Below are 18,778 nucleotides of genomic sequence, written 5' to 3'. Positions count from 1 at the left end.
ATCGAGTTCAAAAACTGAATAGAAAAAATAAACGCAGGCTTTGAATTCAAACTTTATTGACATTTACATTTCCGGAACAATTTCAAAAAAAAATTAGACATTTCGTTAAAACGATTATTTATTATTATTATTATTATAAGGATTAATTTACAAAAATAGTGAGGGATTTTTAAAATATTTTCTTCGTGATTTAAGTAGAAAAATAGATCCTGAAACCACTTACATAATTATGTTACATTTTCTGTTGAAATAAAAAAAAATGCAAACGATTAAAAAAATAAAATCATCTTGCTCATTTTAAGTATAAATTACTGTTTTTTTTTACTTTTTTAAAATAAAAAGAGAATATTTTTAGTTGTAAAATAGGTGCGTCTAATTGGCAGATCATTTTGCTCAAGACATTTTTCATTCTTTGTACTATTCAATGATGTATGATAATATACTTTTTTTAAAGAATTAAAAAATTGATATACAAATACTCCATCAATGATTTGTTTCATTCATATTATTTATAAATCCATATTGTTTTAATTATTTTTTAAAGGACTCCGCTTATCTTGCATATTCATATCTTTTAATACAATTATTTAAATAGGTATTATCACATTTTCTATATTAATTAGAAATATTGTATTAGATTTAAATGTCTTTCTAAATATATTATATAATATTATTTATACTGTCGATATTATTCTAGATGATATTCTTAAAATAAACATAATATCCTTGTTTTTTTTATCTCAACTTGATTTATATATATATATATTGTCAACATTATTTTTATATGACAGAAATATAATTTTAAATATGATTATTTATATCTTGATATGATTTATATTTTTGAATCGACTTACCTACAATCTGCTCCATTATTTTGTATATTATTATTTTTATATTTTTTCAATTATCCACCACTTAAAAAAAAATATATATATATATATATATATATATCAAATACTTATATAAAAATGACTATAAAATTGTTCATATATTTATATTGCTCATATTATTTCAAATGACTTTAAATCATTGACCATCTGATGGATATTATTTTGCTTGGATTAAGAATGGTTTAAACATACTTGTTTACTTTATTTACTATATTATATTTATATTATTCAAATTACGTTTGATTAAATCATTTTTTTCTCGTTTTAGGATTTTAACTTAAAAAAAACAGTCGGAATGGGCCTAAGATTCCAATCCAAGACGTAAACAGAGTCATATCGAATGCTGTTCTTGGACCGTTTGGAGATAATGGATATTTCGAAAGGTAAGACTCTAAAGTTTTGTCCCAATCTGGAATAATCACTGCAACTTCTACTAACTCTGAGTTGTCCGAGTCATAACACACAGGAATAGAAGGTTTTTATTCTCGCCTGAATTTTCTTAGCAGGAAAACAGGCGAGACCGTAGCTTGAAACCCTACCTGGTACCTCGTCAAATTTCATCACATTCTGTAAAACCAAACATTGTAGTTTACACATTTTACCGAGGTTCAGGCCTTTCCGAACGACCGGTTTACAACACTAAAACCTTTGCAAATGCATATTTTACTTTGCCCAATATTTTAGACATTGTGAAAGAGTTGTAAATGTTTGACTTCTCCTTCCGCATCTCTATCATTATTGTTTACACTTAATAATACACGTAATAATGGTGCAGAAAAATAAATCACTAGAGGGGTTATGCAGGTTTATTTTGAGGGCTAATTTGAAGTCAAATATCTGCAAATTGTTCTTTTCAGACCGTCATTGGCTAATCCATGTGTCAATCATCATTTCATTTGCTTATGTAGTGGGTGTTATTATAACTTTTTTTGGGGTTCAAATTCCTGCTGAAATGTGTTTGTGTAATCTGCGTACAACTGTCCTGCAATGACAAATCCAACAGTGCCATCTGCTGGTATGGAGTAAAGTTAATTTAAGTCTGTGATCTTTATGACCGGAATTCAGATATTTTTAGCACTCTCTTTGTAACATACACAGTCGTGTAATGGAATTTGTCAAGCTGTTTTGATCGACTTTCGTTTCGTTTCTGTTGTACGTTGTACTGAAGTTTATGCTAATTTCTCCTGGATCTTGAAAGCTAGCGGAGGTGCTAACCACATGGTGTGTGTATGTTGTGTCACTCATTGCAGCTACTGAAATAAAAGCCTCATCATCCAGTCCAGCCTGAATGTGAACCCTTGGTGGGACAGCATCACCACGGTTACACTTATAACTGGCTAAAGATTTTCAAAGCTGAAGGAGGCAATGTCCGTTTTATCAATACAGGTCCTAGACTTAAAAAGTGGTCGGCGGCGCCCTCTGTTGGCTGCGGCTGCATCGGCTCGCTATAACGGGTCAGGTGCAATCGACATTTCGTTCTGTGTACATTGTTACACAGAATGACAATACAAGGAAATTATTATTATTATTATTATTATTATAGGCTAACGTGGGCTGTAGAACAACTATTGTCCAAGAGTGGTGTCGATCAAAAGGACGGAGGCTAACAGCAATAATGGAAATCATTTAACGAGTATGTTTATTCGTAAATGGGAATAATGTCGAGAAAGCGATGGAATGGAACAAGAAACGTCCAATGATGCAGAAATGCTTTTAGGCGATTTTTTTTTTTTTTTTAATCTGTCGGCATTTTCGCTTGTTTTGGAAGTTGGATTCACTAGACAGTCCTGGAAGTAAAGACGCCATGTTTGCATTTATTCGATGACAGCAATGGGAAGTAATTCATGACCTACATTGGCTTAAAAGTTTTTGGTCCCTTTTGAAAGATGAGTACATTTTAGAATAGTCATCATATCTTGAATCTTAAGAGATATGTGACATATTCAGTGACTGCCATTTTGGAATGGTCATCCTGGAAGGGGATGACCTCATGTGCTGTTCCTTCTCAAGGTTTCTTCATTTTCCTCATGTTGTGGTTTTTGACTTTTTCCTTGCCTTCATGTAGGTTTTAGATCAGGGGATAGTGTCATTATAGTCCGTAGTCTGCAATAGTCATTGGTCTGTGCAGCCCTTAGAGACTCCTTGTGATTCAGGGCCAAACAAATAAACAGTGATTTACAGGTTTTGAGTTTTTCCTTGCCCTCATGTAGGTTTTAGATCAGGGGATGGTGTAATAATAGTCTGTGGTTTGCAATAATCTGTGGTCTGTGAGGCCCTTTGAGACTCCTTGTGATTAAGGGCAAAACAAATAAACATGACTTCACTTGAATTGACTTTCCTTATGCTAAAGTTTTTGAGTTTTTCCTTGCCCTCGTGTAGGTTTTAGATCAGGGGATGGAGTCATAATAGTCTGTAATCTGTAATAGTCTGTGGTCTGTGCAGCCCTTTGAGACTCTTTGTGATTAAGGGCTATACAAATAAACATGGCTGATTTGACTTGAGGTTTTTGAGTTTTTCCTTGCCCTTATGTTGGTTTTAGATCAGGGGATGGTGTCATAATAGGCTGTGCTTTGCAATAATCTGTGGTCTGTGCAACCCTTTGAGACTTTTTGTGACTTTTTGTGATTAAGGGCCAAACAAATAAACAGGACTTGATTTACAGGTTTTGAGTTTTTCCTTGCCCTCATGGAGGTTTTAGATCAGGGGATGGTGTCATAATAATCTGTAGTTTGCAATAGGCTGTGGTCTGTGCAGCCCTTTGAGACTCTTTGTGATTAAGGGCCAAACGAATAAACAGGACTTGACTTGGTGACTTCAACGGACTTGACTTTGTTTATCAACAGTCTGACGGCCCAAAGGGGGCGCTAGGAACGTTAAAGGGTTAAGATAGTCACGGTTTTCGGCCAGATGTTTGCGAACTGTGAATGGCGGCGGACAAAATCAGAATATTCCAGGTACGAGGCGATAGGGTACGGCCCGGGTGTAGCGCTCCCAGTCGGCGCCGTATTTGCTGCTGCAGCGGTGCTCGTCGCGCACGCATCGGTGCAGCAGCAAGACGCTCATGTAGACGATGTAAAAGTACGGGAGGAGGTGTCCGGCGCCGCAGGCGGCGCAGTACGCCAGCGAGCCAATCAGGTCGCCCGTGTAGTTGAAGTGCCGGGCCACGCCCCAAAATCCGCTGGTGAGGAGTTTACTGCGATGGACGCCGCCGTCGGCAGAGCGATACGAGCACTCCAGGAATGTGGGGCTCCGCCCCCAAATGCGGCAGGCGCCCTCCGTGCGTCGGAACAGATCCTTCTGCTGATTGGTCGCCCGGAAAATGTAGTAGCCAATCAGGCCCAGAGACAGGACGGCGGCGGCGTACGGTAGGGACAGATCCACCGGGTGGTACACCAGGTAAAGGCCCTGAAAACAGGTCACTTTTTCTTTTGATTGGGTGAAAAAAAAAAACATCTCCAAAAAAGGTTGCCGTACAAACTCCGGAGATGCAACAAAAAAGAAAGGAAAAAAATAGGGGAGAGAGAAAAGAAAAGAAAACAGAAATAAAAGAGTAAAGAGGGAAAAGAAATGAAAGATAGGGATAAGAGAAAGGAGAAGAAAGGAAGGGAAAGGGAAAAAAAGGAAAGAAGCAAAACAGGAAGAAAGGAAAAGAAAGGGAAAACACAAAGAGAAAGAGGGAAACGAGAGAGAAGGAAAGGGGCAAAGAAAAAAGGAAAATAGGAAGGAAGGAAGAAGGGAAATGCAGAAAAAAAGGAAGTAAAAACAATAAGCGGAAAAAAGGTAAATGGTAAAATAGGAGGAAAATGCAGGGAAACGAGAAAGAGGGAAGGGGAAAAAAGAAGAAAGAAAAGAGGAAGGAAGGAAGGAAGAAAGGAGAAGAGGAAGAGGGGGGAAAAGCAAAATAAGGGGGAGGGAAAAGGGTTATAGAGGAAGAAAGGAAAATAAAGGTAAAACAGAAAAATGAAAAACGGAAGAAAGAAGGGAATACGGAGAAAAGGAAATGCAGGGGGAAAAAGGAAGTGAAAACAGGAAGCGGAAGAACAAAGGGAAATGGTAAAATAAGAAGAAAATGCAGGGAAACGAGAAAAAAGGGAAACAAGGAAGAAAGAAGGAAAAGAGGAGGGAAGAAAGGAGAAGAGGGAGAGAGGAAAAGAGCAAAATAAGGGAAAGGGAGAAGGGTTCTAGAGGAAGAAAGGAAAGGGGATAACAGGAAGAGAAAAAGGAAAATAGGAAGTAAGAAGAGAATACAGAAAAAAGGAAATGCAGAAAAAGGAAGTGAAAAACAAAAGCAGAAGAAGAAAGAGAAATGGAAAAACAATAAGAAAAGGTCGTTCAACGAGTAAGAAGGAAATGGGGGGGAAAAGGAAGAAAGAAAGACAAGAGGAAGGAAGGAGGAAAGAAGAGGAAGAGGTGAAAACAGCAAAATAAGGGAAAGGGAAACGTGTTATACAGGAAGAAAGGAAAAAAAGGGAAAACAGGATGAGGAAAAGGAAATGCAGAACAAAGGAAGTTAAAAATGAAAAGCGGAAGAAGAAGAAAGGGAAATGGGAAAACCGTAAGAAAAGGTCGGTCAACAAGTAAGAAGGAAAAGGAAAAGAGGAAGGAAGGAAGAAAAGGAGAAGAGGAACAGGGGAAAAGAGCAAAAAGAAGGGAAAGGGAAAAAGGTTATAGTGGAAGAAAGGAAACGGAGAAAAGAGGAAGAAGAAAAAGGGATAAAGAAATTGAAATGAAAGCTATGAAAAATAATACACACTGTCCCTTGAAATTGGCGTGTCTTATTGATCAAAGGTATTTTTTCTTCACAGAAATGATTTCCTCTTATTTTATTTCTATATTTAATATTCTTTATATTATTATGACGGCCATTTTGCTTCTCCCGGGATGAATTTTCTCTTTTTATGATTTGATGAGGGGAAAAAAATTCCAGCTGAAATAAGAGAAATCATGCTAACGCTAAAGTGTCCTTAGAAAGTCAAAAGTGAAATATGTTTTCCATCGATCTATGTGCTAACAATGCCCAACTGAGTTCAAAGAGCCCTTATGCTTCATTTTCCATTGTGCCTTACTTTTATCATAGCTGTTTGGGGCGGAACCCGTTAGGTTCGAGGAATGGAGGGCTGCAATCGTTGACATTTGTCAGTGGAGCATAAAATAGTGAAAGTCCTGAAAAAGCCCCAAAAAGATGGAAAAAAAAAAGAGTTTATTCAAGCGCATCGAAGAAATGTTTTTGTTCATAAACAGTTTAACATCTAATCATAAAAATGCAATTATTTTTTCATATTTGATATTTATGTATTATTCCGTTTGATACATTTTCTATTTATTTGTATTATTTAATATATGTATTTATATTTTATTGTATTCATCAAAATAATAATAATCTTTTTTTTTTACTTGTATATAATTATCTTTTGTTTCTTCTTTTGACGTAATTTTATCATTTTTTTACATTTCAATTGTATTTATTATTTCAATTATATTCATATTTTATTTATTACTTATCATAAATTTAATTTTTTCGATTTTTTTTTTAAATTCAAATAGCTTTTGTGTATTTTTTGATATTTTTATTTGTACTTGTTTTTATCATTTTAATTTTTTTTATGTTGACTTATTTCTTTGTTTTAATTGTTTATGTTTTTAATATTTTCTGTTTTTTACATTTTATTTGCATTTCTTATTATTTCTTATTCCATCTTAGCATCGTGATCAATAAAAAAATAAGTAGGTGAGAAAACAAAGCAACGTGTATATCATTGCGCAACATGTATATTTCCACGGAGCCCGTCGGGGGCCCGCGGGCCGCGGTTTGAGGACCGACCTGCAGCGTGTAGAGGTAGGGCAGCCAGACGCAGTCCCCCCATCCCAGGTACCATCCGAAGTGGTCGTGGCAAATGTCGATGGTCTTCAGGTACCAGGTCTCGTTCCAGAAGAAATCCAATACGTAGATGGCCTGGGAGGAAAAATCAGGCCCCGGGCCAACAGGGGGCAGCCAAGCGCTCGGTTAAAGACTCACCCGCGGGATATCGTTTGAAAGAAGGTCCTCTTTGTGTCCTGCACTGTCTGTCTTAAGGTTTTAATTACGATGAAACAAAACGATTTTCTACCGTCAAACCCCACGTATTACTTCATTTTTGCAGAGGATAAAGAATCTAGTTGGTTTTTAGAAGTAATAAAGGAGGAGCGGGAAGGGAGGAAGAAAGAAGAGAAGGAAAGAAAGAAAGCAGGAGAATGAAGGGAAGGAATGAAAACAATAACAGAGCCAGAGAGGGAAAATGGGAGGAAGGAAAAAAGGAAAATAAAGAGGAAGGAAGGAAAACAATAAGGGAGTGAGGGAGGAAGGATGGGAAGAAGGAAGGAAAAACAAGAGGAGGAAGGTCAAATAAAAACAGAGCAAGAGAGGGAAGATGGGAGGAAGGAAAGGGAAAATAAAGAGGAAGAAAGGAAAACAATAAGGGAGTGAGGGGGGAAGGATGGGAAGAAAGATGGAAGGAAAATAAGAAAGAGGAGGAAGGTGAAATAAAAACAGAGCAAGAGAGGGAAGATGGAAGGCAGGAAAAGGGAAAACAAAGAGGAAGGAAGGAAAACAATAAGGGAGTGAGGGGGGAAGGATGGGAAGAAAGAAGGAAGAAAAATAAGAAAGAGGAGGAAGGTGAAATAAAAACAGAGCAAGAGAGGGAAGATGGCAGGCAGGAAAAGGGAAAACAAAGAGGAAGGAAGGAAAATAATAAGGGAGTGAGGGAGGAAGGATGGGAAGAAGGATGGAAGGAAAATCAAGAGGAGGAAGGTAAAATAAAAACAGAGCAAGAGAGGGAAAATGGGAGGAAGGAAAGGGAAAATAAAGAGGAAGGAAGGAAAACAATAAGGGAGTGAGGGGAAGGATGGGAAGAAAGAAGGAAGAAAAATAAGAAAGAGGAGGAAGGTGAAATAAAAACAGAGCAAGAGAGGGAAGATGGCAGGCAGGAAAAGGGAAAACAAAGAGGAAGGAAGGAAAACAATAAGGGAGTGAGGGAGGAAGGATGGGAAGAAGGATGGAAGGAAAATCAAGAGGAGGAAGGTAAAATAAAAACAGAGCAAGAGAGGGAAGATGGGAGGAAGGAAAAAGGAAAATAAGAAAGAGGAGGAAGGTGAAATAAAAACAGAGCAAGAGAGGGAAGATGGAAGGCAGGAAAAGGGAAAACAAAGAGGAAGGAAGGAAAACAATAACGGAGTGAGGGAGGAAGGATGGGAAGAAGGAAAGAAGGAAAATCAAGAGGAGGAAGGTAAAATAAAAACAGAGCAAGAGAGGGAAAATGGGAGGAAGGAAAGGGAAAATAAAGAGGAAGGAAGGAAAACAATAAGGGAGTGAGGGGGAAGGATGGGAAGAAAGAAGGAAGAAAAATAAGAAAGAGGAGGAAGGGAAAATAAAACAGCAAGAGAGGGAAGATTGGAGGAAGGAAAAAGTAAAGTAAAGAGGAAGGAAGGAAAATCTTCTTAAGATTTTTTTCCACATCTTTTAGGCCCCTCTGCATTTTTCGTGTCAAATTTTCTCGGGCTTTGTACGATTTTTGGGTCAATTTTTCTCAGGTTTCTTGAGATTTTGTGGGTCCAATTTTCCCGGACTGCTCGAGATTTTTTCATGTCAACTTTCTTGAGCTTCTAAAGATTTTTTTCCACATCTTTTATGCTCCTCTGGATTTTTCATGTGAAATTTTTACTGGCTTTTTTTAAGATTTTTGGGTCAATTTTTGTCAGGCTTTTCGAGTTTTTTTCATGTCACCATTTCTCGAACTTCTGCAAAAAAATGTTCACATTGTTTAGGCTCCTCTGGATTTTTCGCGTGACATTCTCTCGAGCTTTATACGATTTCTGGGTCAATTTTTCTCAGACTGCTCAATATTTTTTTTTACTTCAACTTTTCTCGAGCTTCTAAACATTTGTTTTCACATTTTTTAGGCTCCTCTGGATTGTTCGTGTGACATTCTCTCGGGCTTTTTACGATTTTTGGGTCAATTTTTCTTGGGCTTCTTGAGATTTTGTGAGTCCAATTTTCTCAAACTGCTCGAGATCTTTTAGGTCAACTTTCCTCAAGCTTCTAAAGGTTTTTTTTCCCCACATTTGTTAGGCTCCTCTGGATTTTTCGTATGAAATTTTCTACGACTGTGTACATTTTTCTCAGGCCTCTCAGTCCAATTCTTTAGGGCTCCTCGAGATTTTTTTTCCAATTTTTTTGGAGTTTCTAAAGATTTTTTTCACATTTTTTAGGCTTCTCTGGATTCTTCAGGTGAAATTTTCTCGGGCTTTTTACGATTCGGGGGTCAATTTTTGTCAGGCTTCTTGATATTTTCTGGGTCCAATTTTCTCGGACTGCTCAAGATGTTTTTATGTCATCTTTTTTGAGCTTCTAAAGATTTATTCACATTTTTTGTGTGAAATTTTCTAGGGCTTTTTACGATTATTGTGTCAATTTTTCTCAGGCTTCTCGAAATTTTGTGAGTCCAATTTTCTCGAACTCCTTGAGATTTTTTTTCCACATTTTTAAGGTCCTCTGGATTTTTCGTGTGAAATTTTCTAGGGCTTTTTACGCTTTTTGGGGCAGTTTTTCTCAGGCTTTTCGACATTTTTTCACGTCAACTTTTCTCGAGCTTCTACAGATTTTTTTTTCCACATTGTTTAGGCTCCTCTGGATTTTTCATGTGATATTTTCTAAGGCTTTTTACGATTTTGTGTCATTTTTCTCAGGCTTCTCGAGATTTTGTGAGTCCAATTTTCTCAGGCTCCGAGATTTTTTTTTCAACTTTTCTTGAGCTTCTGAAGATTTTTTTAGGCTCCTCTGGATGTTTCCTGTGAAATTTTCTCAAGCTTTTTACGATTTCTGGGTCAATTTTTATTAGGCTTCTCGAGAGTCCAATTCTCTGAGGCTTCTTGAAATTTATTTTTTTCAATTTTTTTCCCCCACATTTTTTAGGCTCCTCTGGATTTTTCATGTGATATTTTCTAAGGCTTTTTACGATTTTGTGTCATTTTTCTCAGGCTTCTCGAGATTTTGTGAGTCCAATTTTCTCAGGCTCCGAGATTTTTTTTTCAACTTTTCTTGAGCTTCTGAAGATTTTTTTAGGCTCCTCTGGATGTTTCCTGTGAAATTTACTCAAGCTTTTTACGATTTCTGGGTCAATTTTTATTAGGCTTCTCGAGAGTCCAATTCTCTGAGGCTTCTTGAAATTTATTTTTTTCAATTTTTTTCTTTTTTCCCCCACATTTTTTAGGCTCCTCTGGATTTTTCATGTGAAGTTTTCTCTGGCTTTTTACGATTTTGGGGTCAATTTTTCTCAAGCTTTTCGAGATTTTTTTTCAACTTTTCTTGAATTTCTTAAGATTTTTCCCCCACATTTTTTTAGGTTACTTTGGATTTTTGGGAGTCTAATTTTCTCGCGCTGCTCTAGGTTTCCCGCGTCAGATTTTCTGGAGCTTCTCGGGACCTGGACGTCCAGTTTTCTCGAGTTTCTCCATTTCGGGCTCTCCCCTCGGTTACTCACCTGCAAGAGGTTGACCAGAATCATGGAGTCGGTGACGCGTCCGTAGAGTTCTTGTTGTTTGGCGGTGTAAGATAGGTTGATGAGGGTCCAGGCCACGATGCCGGGTCTCCCGTTGAAGAAGAGCTTGAAGTCGAACCATTGGCCCACGCGGGGGTTGAACTCGATACCCATCATGTAGTTGTACAACACGTTGCCCGTGAACTTACTGCGCACACGGCGAGAAAAGAAGGGGGGCAAAGGCCGCTATGAGGTCTACCAGTTGGATTCATCGGGGACGACATTTTAAGCAATTTTAGGGGTCTTCTTTTTCTTATTTCATTGAATTGTATGCATAATTTCTTTTGATATTTTATTTATTTGACTTGGCCTAAATATTTTTTAATTGTTTTTTTTAATATATTTTTGGGGGGATATTTTCTTCGTTTTTTATTTTAATATTTTTTTCCTTTCTTATATTTTATCATGTTAATATTGTTTTAATTCATTTTGTATTTCCCTCGTTTTTACGTTTCATATTATTATTTATTTAATATCATTTTTATAACATATGGGTATGTATTCTTTTCGTATACGATTTATTTTTATATTTTATTGTTTTAATATTTCATTTATTTTACTTGGCCTATTTATTTTTTAATTGTTTTTTTTATATTTTTGGGGGGGATATTTTCTTCATTTTTTATTTTAATGTTTTTTTCTTTTTTTATATTTTATTATGTGAATATTATTTTAATTCATTTTGTATTTATGTTTTATATTTATTATGTTCTATTTGTTTTTTTCTTAAATTATTTATTTTTATATTTAATTGTTTTAATATTTTTGATATTTCATTTAAATATTATATTTTCATATATTTTTAGATTTTACATATATATTTATTTATATTATCTATCATATTTTAAGGGAAGTTGTATTTCTAATATTTCATTTTTTTATTTTCATTTCTTTTCAATTTTTTGTTTTTTATATTTTACTCATTTCATTTTGTTTATACAAATTGAGTTTTTGTATTTCATTGGATTGGATTTTTCTTTAAATATAATTTTTTCATTTTATACTATATATATTATTTGAATTATTTTAATATTTTACATAATTTATATTTTGAAATTTTATTTAGCTTTTAATTTTCTATTTGTTATTATTATTTTGATTATTTTCATGTTTTACTTCTTTTCTTAAATATATACATTTTTTATATTTTATCTACTATTTTTTTATTTCATTTTTTCTTTATATTTTTTTGTTTCTTCTTATCATTATTTTTTCATAATTCACTTATTTTGATGTTTCGTTTGATATATATATTTTTTCATGATATACATTTTTTAACTCAGTTTTTTCCTTTCCTTTTTGAATATTTTTATTTGTACTTGTTATAAATATTTTAATTATTCGCGTATTGATATTTTATTTGTTTTTCGATATTTCATTCGGTTATTTTTATCAAAAATTTCATTTTTTATATTTTTTATTTCTATTTGTTAGAATTCTTTTATTTTATATTTTACTTATTTATATATATTTTTTAATTTACATTTTTTATTTTTAATGTCGTTTTTTATTGTTCTATTTTTTTTTTTTCATTATAAATTTTATTTATTTATTGTGATTGGTATTTATTTCATTTGTTTTCAAAATGTATCCAATTATGGTTAAATATTTTAACCATAATTGGATCAAATGGGCTAGCTTAGCACTTTTGCGCACGATGTCATGGTCTGCATTTCTATAGCACTTTTCAAGTCAATGAAGAGCTCCCAAAGCACTTTACAATGTGCTTCACACCTACCCATTCCCACACACACACACACACACACACACACACTCACACACCAATAGGGAGTCAGCCTCCAAACGTTTTGAGGATAATCAAGATGCTAAATGCTAAATGGTCTGTATTTCTATGGCGCTTTTCAAGTCAATGAAGAGCTCCCAAAGCACTTTACAATGTGCTTCACACCTACCCATTCCCACACACACACACACACACACACACACTCACACACCAATAGGGAGTCAGCCTCCAAGCGTTTTGAGGATAATCAAGATGCTAAATGGTAAATGGTCTGCATTTCTATAGCACTTTTCAAGTCAATGAAGAGCTCCCAAAGTGCTTTACAGTGTGCTTCACACTTACCCATTCACACACACACACGCTCACACACCAATAGGGAGTCAGCCTCCAAACGCTTTGAGGATAATTAAGATGCTAAATGGTAAATGGTCTGCATTTGTATAGCGCTTTTCAAGTCAATGAAGACCTCCCAAGGCGCTTTACAATGTGCTTCACATTTACCCATTCACACACACGCACTCACACCGATAGGCAGAGCAAGTCATGCAAGGCCCACCTGCCTATTGGGGGTGTTAGGGGTTCATTGTCTTGCCCAAGGACACTTTGACATTTAACTCGGAGGAGCGGGGAATTGAACCCGCGACCTCTAGGTCCCGAGACAAGCGCTCGGTAAAAAAGGTCCTCACCAGTCCTGCGGGTTGGTGGGGAACAAGTAGGCCTTTACGAAGGCGAAAGTAGCCACGGCGTAGCCTAGCACGTTAGCGCACCACATCAGCGGGATCCAGTTGTCGAAGATGACCGTCGGCGAGAACCAGCGCAGGTAGCTAGCGTTAGCTAACCATAGCGCGTGCGTGATCAGCCAACACTGCAGCCCGTTGATCTGGTACTTGTTGATCAAGCCTTGGGGGAGGTCACGCCGTTAGCGTTAGCCCGGTCGCGGCTACGTGTGATCGGGGGGAAGCGAACGCTAACCTGCTGGGGTTCGGGCGCCCTCCTGGACTCCTCCCACGTATCCCGGGATCCATTTGTGCAGGACGTCGGGCAGACACATGTACAGGAACACCTGACCGCCGCAAAAAAAAAAATAAATAAAACTTGTTGGCGGCCATTTTGTTGACATTTTTACCCGCTTATACAGGGATATTATTAGCATTTTTTAGCTATGTCAGAAGGTATTTCTCTAAAATAGTAGTATTATTTTTGTAGTGACTAGTATTTCAGTAGTAATATGTATTTTCAAAATACCGGAAAGGAGTTACCGTAAATTCCGGACTATAAGCCGCTACTTTTTCCCCTAACTTTCAACCCTGCGGCTTATTCAGTGATGCGGCCAATTGATGACAATTTTCTAACGGCCGCTAGCGGCACTCGAGTGTTGCTACCGTTAACTGCCCTGTCAAAGCTTTGAAAACTGTCTCTGTGTACCGTCTTTCTTTGTAAATATGTGTAACCCATGTATAATATGTATTCGCAACTGTATATTTTTGTAATGTATTTATTTGTATTTATTTTAAACACTTATTCCGATTTGTTTTGCACGGGTGAACGAAAAAGGAGGGGCGGAACAAACGCGGGGTGCGGAGTTTAAGTGGGGACCGCTAAAGGTGAGGGACAGACAAGGTGAAAAAGGAGTTGCGTGAGTAAATGTGTTCATCTGATATATTTTTCCCACCCTTACCTTTGGAAATATACATTTTTTTCCTTGGATTACTTTCAACGGGACCCGGACTCTGCAGGTCTGCATCAAACCTTAAGTACCGGTATCATTTTCCGTTCATTTCGCCGGCTGTGATTTTTGGACTGTGGACTTTAATGAAGGACATTCAGTTTCAATCGCGGGACTTGAAGTCGGGTTAGGGTTCTTTTTGTGTTTGTGTTACATGTTTAAATGTGGGCGCATGCGGCTTATATACAGGTGCGGCTTGTGTATGTACAAAACCGGTTTTCCTCTTAAAATGTGGTGGGTGCGACTTATGATCAGGTGCGCTCTATAGTCCGGAATTTACGGTATTAGTATTTGTAGGTGCGTTACCTGGAAAGAAACCCAAGCGGCGTAGATCTTGGCGGCCGTCCACGTGATGGAGGGTACCCGGGCCCAGATGGAGAGCAAGGTGGCCCGGCCGGCGTAGAGCTCCGCGATTGGCTGCGTGACGGAGCATTGGTATTGGTCGCAAGCCATCACGAAGAAAAAAACCATAAAGGGCGCCGTGCACAACAGCGCCACCACGCTAAGAAGGGAGAACCAATCCACTTCCCTGGATTGGAGAAATGCACAAAAATGAGAATGACATCATCTCATGGATGAGTTCTCATAGGTCCAAAATCTCACCAGGCCCTCCCCCACTGCGCAGGCTCCGCCTTCTCGTCCGATTGGCTGTGGCCGCCATTTTGGACCCGCTTCCTGGTCCCTTCCGTGGTCCCGTTCATGTCTGACACAAATAGCGACGGTAAAAAAGTTAGGACGATATGAACTATGTGTCTATATCTATAGTTCTCTCTCGCAATCTCTATGTCTCTATTTCCCGTTCTCTACTTGTCTCTCTCTCTCGCGCTAACTGGATGGCCTGCTCTTGCTGGTTCGTTTGCCCTGGCTAGAGAGCTCCCTCTAGTTAGCTCTATCTAGCTCGTTCTATCTAACTTGCTCGCCCTCTCTAACTCGCTCTATTTAGCTAGCCCTATCTTGCTCGCCATGTCGCCCTAAATAGCTCTCAATTCTAGCTCGCTGTCTAGCTCACTCTATCTCGCTCTGGATCTAGCCTTACCTAGCTCTCTATATCTAGCTCGCTCCATCTTGCTCTCGATCTAGCCCTACCTAGCTTACTTTATGTAGCTTGCTCTGTCTAGCTCGCTCTATCTTGCTCTCAATCTACCCCTATCCAGCTTGCTCTCTTGCTCTGTCCAGCTTGCTCTATCTAGTTCGCTCTATTTAGCTCGCTCAGTCTAGCTAGCTCTAACTTGCTTGCGATCTATTCCTAACTAGCTCGCTTTATCTATCTCGCTCTCGATCTAACCCTATCCAGCTCGCTCTTTCACTATTTCTAGCTTGCTCTAACTAGCTCGCTCTGTTTAGCTAGCTCTCTTTTATCGCGGTCTAGCCCTAAATAGCTCGCTTTCTCACTCACTTTATCTAAATTGCACTATCTATAGCTCTCTATTTAGCTAGATCTATCTTGTTCGTGATCCAGCCCCAGCTAGCTCGCCCTCTCGCTCTGTCTAGCTCAGTCTTATTAGCTCGCTCTTTCACTATGTCTAGCTTGCTCGAACTAGCTCGCTCTATTTAGCTAGCTCTATCTTGCTCGCGATCTGTCCCTAACTAGCCCTCTATATCTAGCTCACTGTCTAGCTCACTCTATCTCGCTCTGGATCTAGCCTTACCTAGTTCTCTATATCTAGCTCGCTCCATCTAGCCCTACCTAGCTTACTTTATGTAGCTTGCTCTGTCTAGCTCCCTATCTAGCTCGCTCTATCTTGCCCTCAATCTACCCCTATCCACTGGCATTTGAACTGGGGGCCAGGGTTTCTCTCGATGTCGCCCGCCCTAAGAAGAACAGAGAGAGGAGAGTAGAAGAGAGAGAAAGAGAGGGACAGATAGAAAGAGAGAAAGACAGACAGACAGAGTAAAATGCAAAAAAAGGGGAAAAGAGAGTGAGAGAGGTGGGGAGAGAGTAGGAAAGAGAGGGATAGAGAAAATGAGAGACAAGAGAAAAGGGGGAAGAGAGAAAAGGAGAGACAAAGAAGGAGAGAGGACCAAGAAAGAAAGAGAGAGCGAGTCTGAGTGGATTGAGTTGGATTCTTAAGGCTCCCCCCGGAAGAGAGCCCTTCGCAGGACACCACGGGAAGGTTCCTAGTCTTTGTCCTGCTCCAGACTTCCTGTGCGGAGTTTGCATGTTCTCCCCGTGCATGCGTGGGTTTCCTATGGGCACTCCGGTTTCCTCCCACATTCCAAAAACATGCATTTCAGGTGAATTGGCCGGTCCAAATTGTCCCTAGGTGTGAATGAGCGAGCGAGTTGTCTGTCCCCGTGTGCCCTGCAATTGGCTGGCAACCGGTTCAGGGTGTCCCCTGCCCACTGCCCGATGATTGCTGGGATGGGCTCCAGCACCCCCGCGACCCTACTGAGGATAAGCCGTGCAGCTAACGAGATGAGATGAGATGCAATTTTAATCATTTGGACTGATGAAAGTGTCATTTAAAGTTCTTTTCTATCCTCTCTCATGGATTTATTCGTTTCTTTCTTGCCATCCATTTTGACGGAGGGTGAATCTAGGTCTTGGAATATCGTTTCTAGGAGAATTGAGACTTTCTTAAGCGATTGGTTGAATTCTAAAAACGAAGAAAAAAGAAGACTAGTTTTCATCCTGTCGTTTATTGACAGAGATGAACTATTCCGATAACATTTTGGAGCACACCTTGTCCCAGTTATTGGATAATGAACTCGATCTATTATTGATTTGTCATCGAAGCGAAGGAAACACGAAGAAAAATGACGTTTTATCGTTGTAGGTTCCTGGCAGATAAACGGAGGCTGGAATATCACTTCAATAACAATTTTTTCGCCATTATAAATACAAAAAATAGTTTGAAACAATGGCGGAAATGATCCACCTCCTCCATCTCGATTTTCTTTGAGAGTTATTAGGAAATGCAGTCGTTGATTTCACATACTTACTTGGTGAGTTTTGGCGTTGGAAATCGGCAGCTTTGGTAGTACTTTACCCCGCGACAGTTTGGAAAACGGAAGCCGCAAACGGTCACTCTCCTCCGGTTAGCAGTTGCTCCGCTTCGCCGCTGCACCTCTGGATGTGGAGCTTATGAAACGGACCCGCCTACGGTGGCGCGGCCGGTTGAGATAAGCCAATAGGCGGCCGAGTTCGGGTTAGGGGGCGGGAATATCCGGGGAAAACGTTCGCTGATTGGGTGAAGCCCACTGAAGCCACTGGCACATGAGGGGATGCTCGAGTTTGGTTGGCTGGGCCGCGGGGGACAAACAATAGCACGTTACGTGATCATTTTCAGCAATTGCGGAAAAAAACTTCATTTAAATTCAAATGATTTCAAAACGTTTCTTAATTTTGCCACAAAAAAAAAAAAAATGGAAAGTGTAATTGTTAAAAAAGAACATACTTGGCAGGCCCTGTTTATTTCCGATTCATTTCTTCTTGATTACTTGATATTTTCAGTTTAATGAAAAACAAATCGATTGATTGATGATTAAATTTCTATTTTGGACGACTTGTTGTCATTAAACATCATGGCAACAAACCCACACCAAAAAAATAATGATAAAACGATAAATATAACACAACACACACTACAAAACCATTTATTTTATTTTTATTAATAGAAAAACATGGAGGGAGTACAACAAAATACATAAAGTAAAATAATAATTAGATGAATACAAAAACGATACAAATGAACACGCAGTTCTTTTTAGCTATACATATATATATGTTTTTAAATTCCTCATTTATTCTATTTGTACTTCAAAATTTAAAATGAAAATGAAAAGAATAGAAAAAGGAAACATTGAAGACAACTAAAAAATAGAAACAATAAGTACAGCTTTCGTTTTAGTTTCGTTTTCCTACATTTATTCAAATTTTAAAAAAATGTATTCAAATTCCTAATTCATAGACAGTACAAAAAATAATAACAATATTCAGGACTTAAATCACCTAAAAAAATTTAACTCTTTTCTACCACTAGAGGACGCCAGCATATCATTGTTCACAGCCCTCGATATACTATTTTATGGAAGCCGAAGAAAGCCAAAATTCATGCAATCAACAGTCTAGTGCTGGGGTGTCAAACTCAATTTACCTCGGGGGCCACAGGATAGAACAAACATTCTCTCGGGGGCCGGACTAGTAGACTAGAGAGAAAGAAAGAGAAAGAAATAAGACAAAGCGAAGGAGAGAAAAAGAGGGTGGGACAAAGAAAGAGAGAAAGGGAGAGAGAGAGAAAAAGAGAAAAAAGAGAGAGAGAGAACGTGAAACGTGAGAAACAAGAGATAAAGACAAATAATGAGAGAGGGGGAAAGAAAGAGAAAGAAAAATATCCAAAGAGAAATAGAAAGAGAGGAGAGAAAAAAGGAGAGAAAGAGAGAATGGGAGAAGGAGAGAATGGGAAAGCAAGAGAGAGAGAGAAGGAAGAATGGAAGAGAGAGCAAAGTAAGGTAAAAAGACAAAGAGAGAGAAAGAGACAAAGAGAAACAAAGAAAGAGACAGAGAGACACCGAAAGTGAAAGAGAGAGACAGCGAGAGAGAGAAAAAAGGGAAGGGAAAAAAAGAGCGAGAGAGAGAGAGAGAAATACAAGTCCACTGTCTTTGTGAGAGGCACCTGGCTTTGGCAACATCAAGAGGACATATTTCAACCTACAGCTCGTTTTTCTCTTGCGCTTCACTGAGCGTTGTCTCGCGGGCCGGATTCAATCCATTAGCGGGCCTGATCTGGCCCCCGGGCCGCATGTTTGACACCCCTGGTCTAGTGAAAACTTTTTATATCGACCTTCTATCAAAGTCAACTATTACATATTTGCATTTTTATTTAAAGGGACAGTGTGTAAGATT

General features: G+C 38.3%; 1 protein-coding gene across 1 annotated transcript; it reads right to left on the bottom strand.

Moving 5' to 3' along the window:
* Nucleotides 1–3,611: 3,611 nt before the first annotated feature.
* dhcr7 (7-dehydrocholesterol reductase) lies at nt 3,612–17,009 on the bottom strand. Its single transcript, XM_088333455.1, has 8 exons — nt 16,876–17,009; nt 14,536–14,635; nt 14,239–14,461; nt 13,179–13,269; nt 12,893–13,106; nt 10,406–10,610; nt 6,712–6,843; nt 3,612–4,295 (listed from the first exon to the last, which is right to left on the bottom strand). Exons 2-8 carry the CDS (start codon nt 14,631–14,633, stop codon nt 3,831–3,833), a joined length of 1,428 nt encoding a protein of 475 aa, XP_088189581.1. The 5' UTR covers nt 14,634–14,635; nt 16,876–17,009; the 3' UTR covers nt 3,612–3,830.
* Between the last annotated feature and the right edge of the window lie 1,769 nt (nt 17,010–18,778).

The sequence above is a fragment of the Urocampus carinirostris genome, chromosome 4, assembly GCF_059441175.1.
Source record: "Urocampus carinirostris isolate Australia breed hairy pipefish chromosome 4, RoL_Ucar_1.0, whole genome shotgun sequence".
In the NCBI taxonomy this organism is placed as follows: domain Eukaryota; kingdom Metazoa; phylum Chordata; class Actinopteri; order Syngnathiformes; family Syngnathidae; genus Urocampus; species Urocampus carinirostris.
Note: the sequence above shows the minus strand (reverse complement) of the source record. Positions and strands in the feature narration are given on the sequence as shown.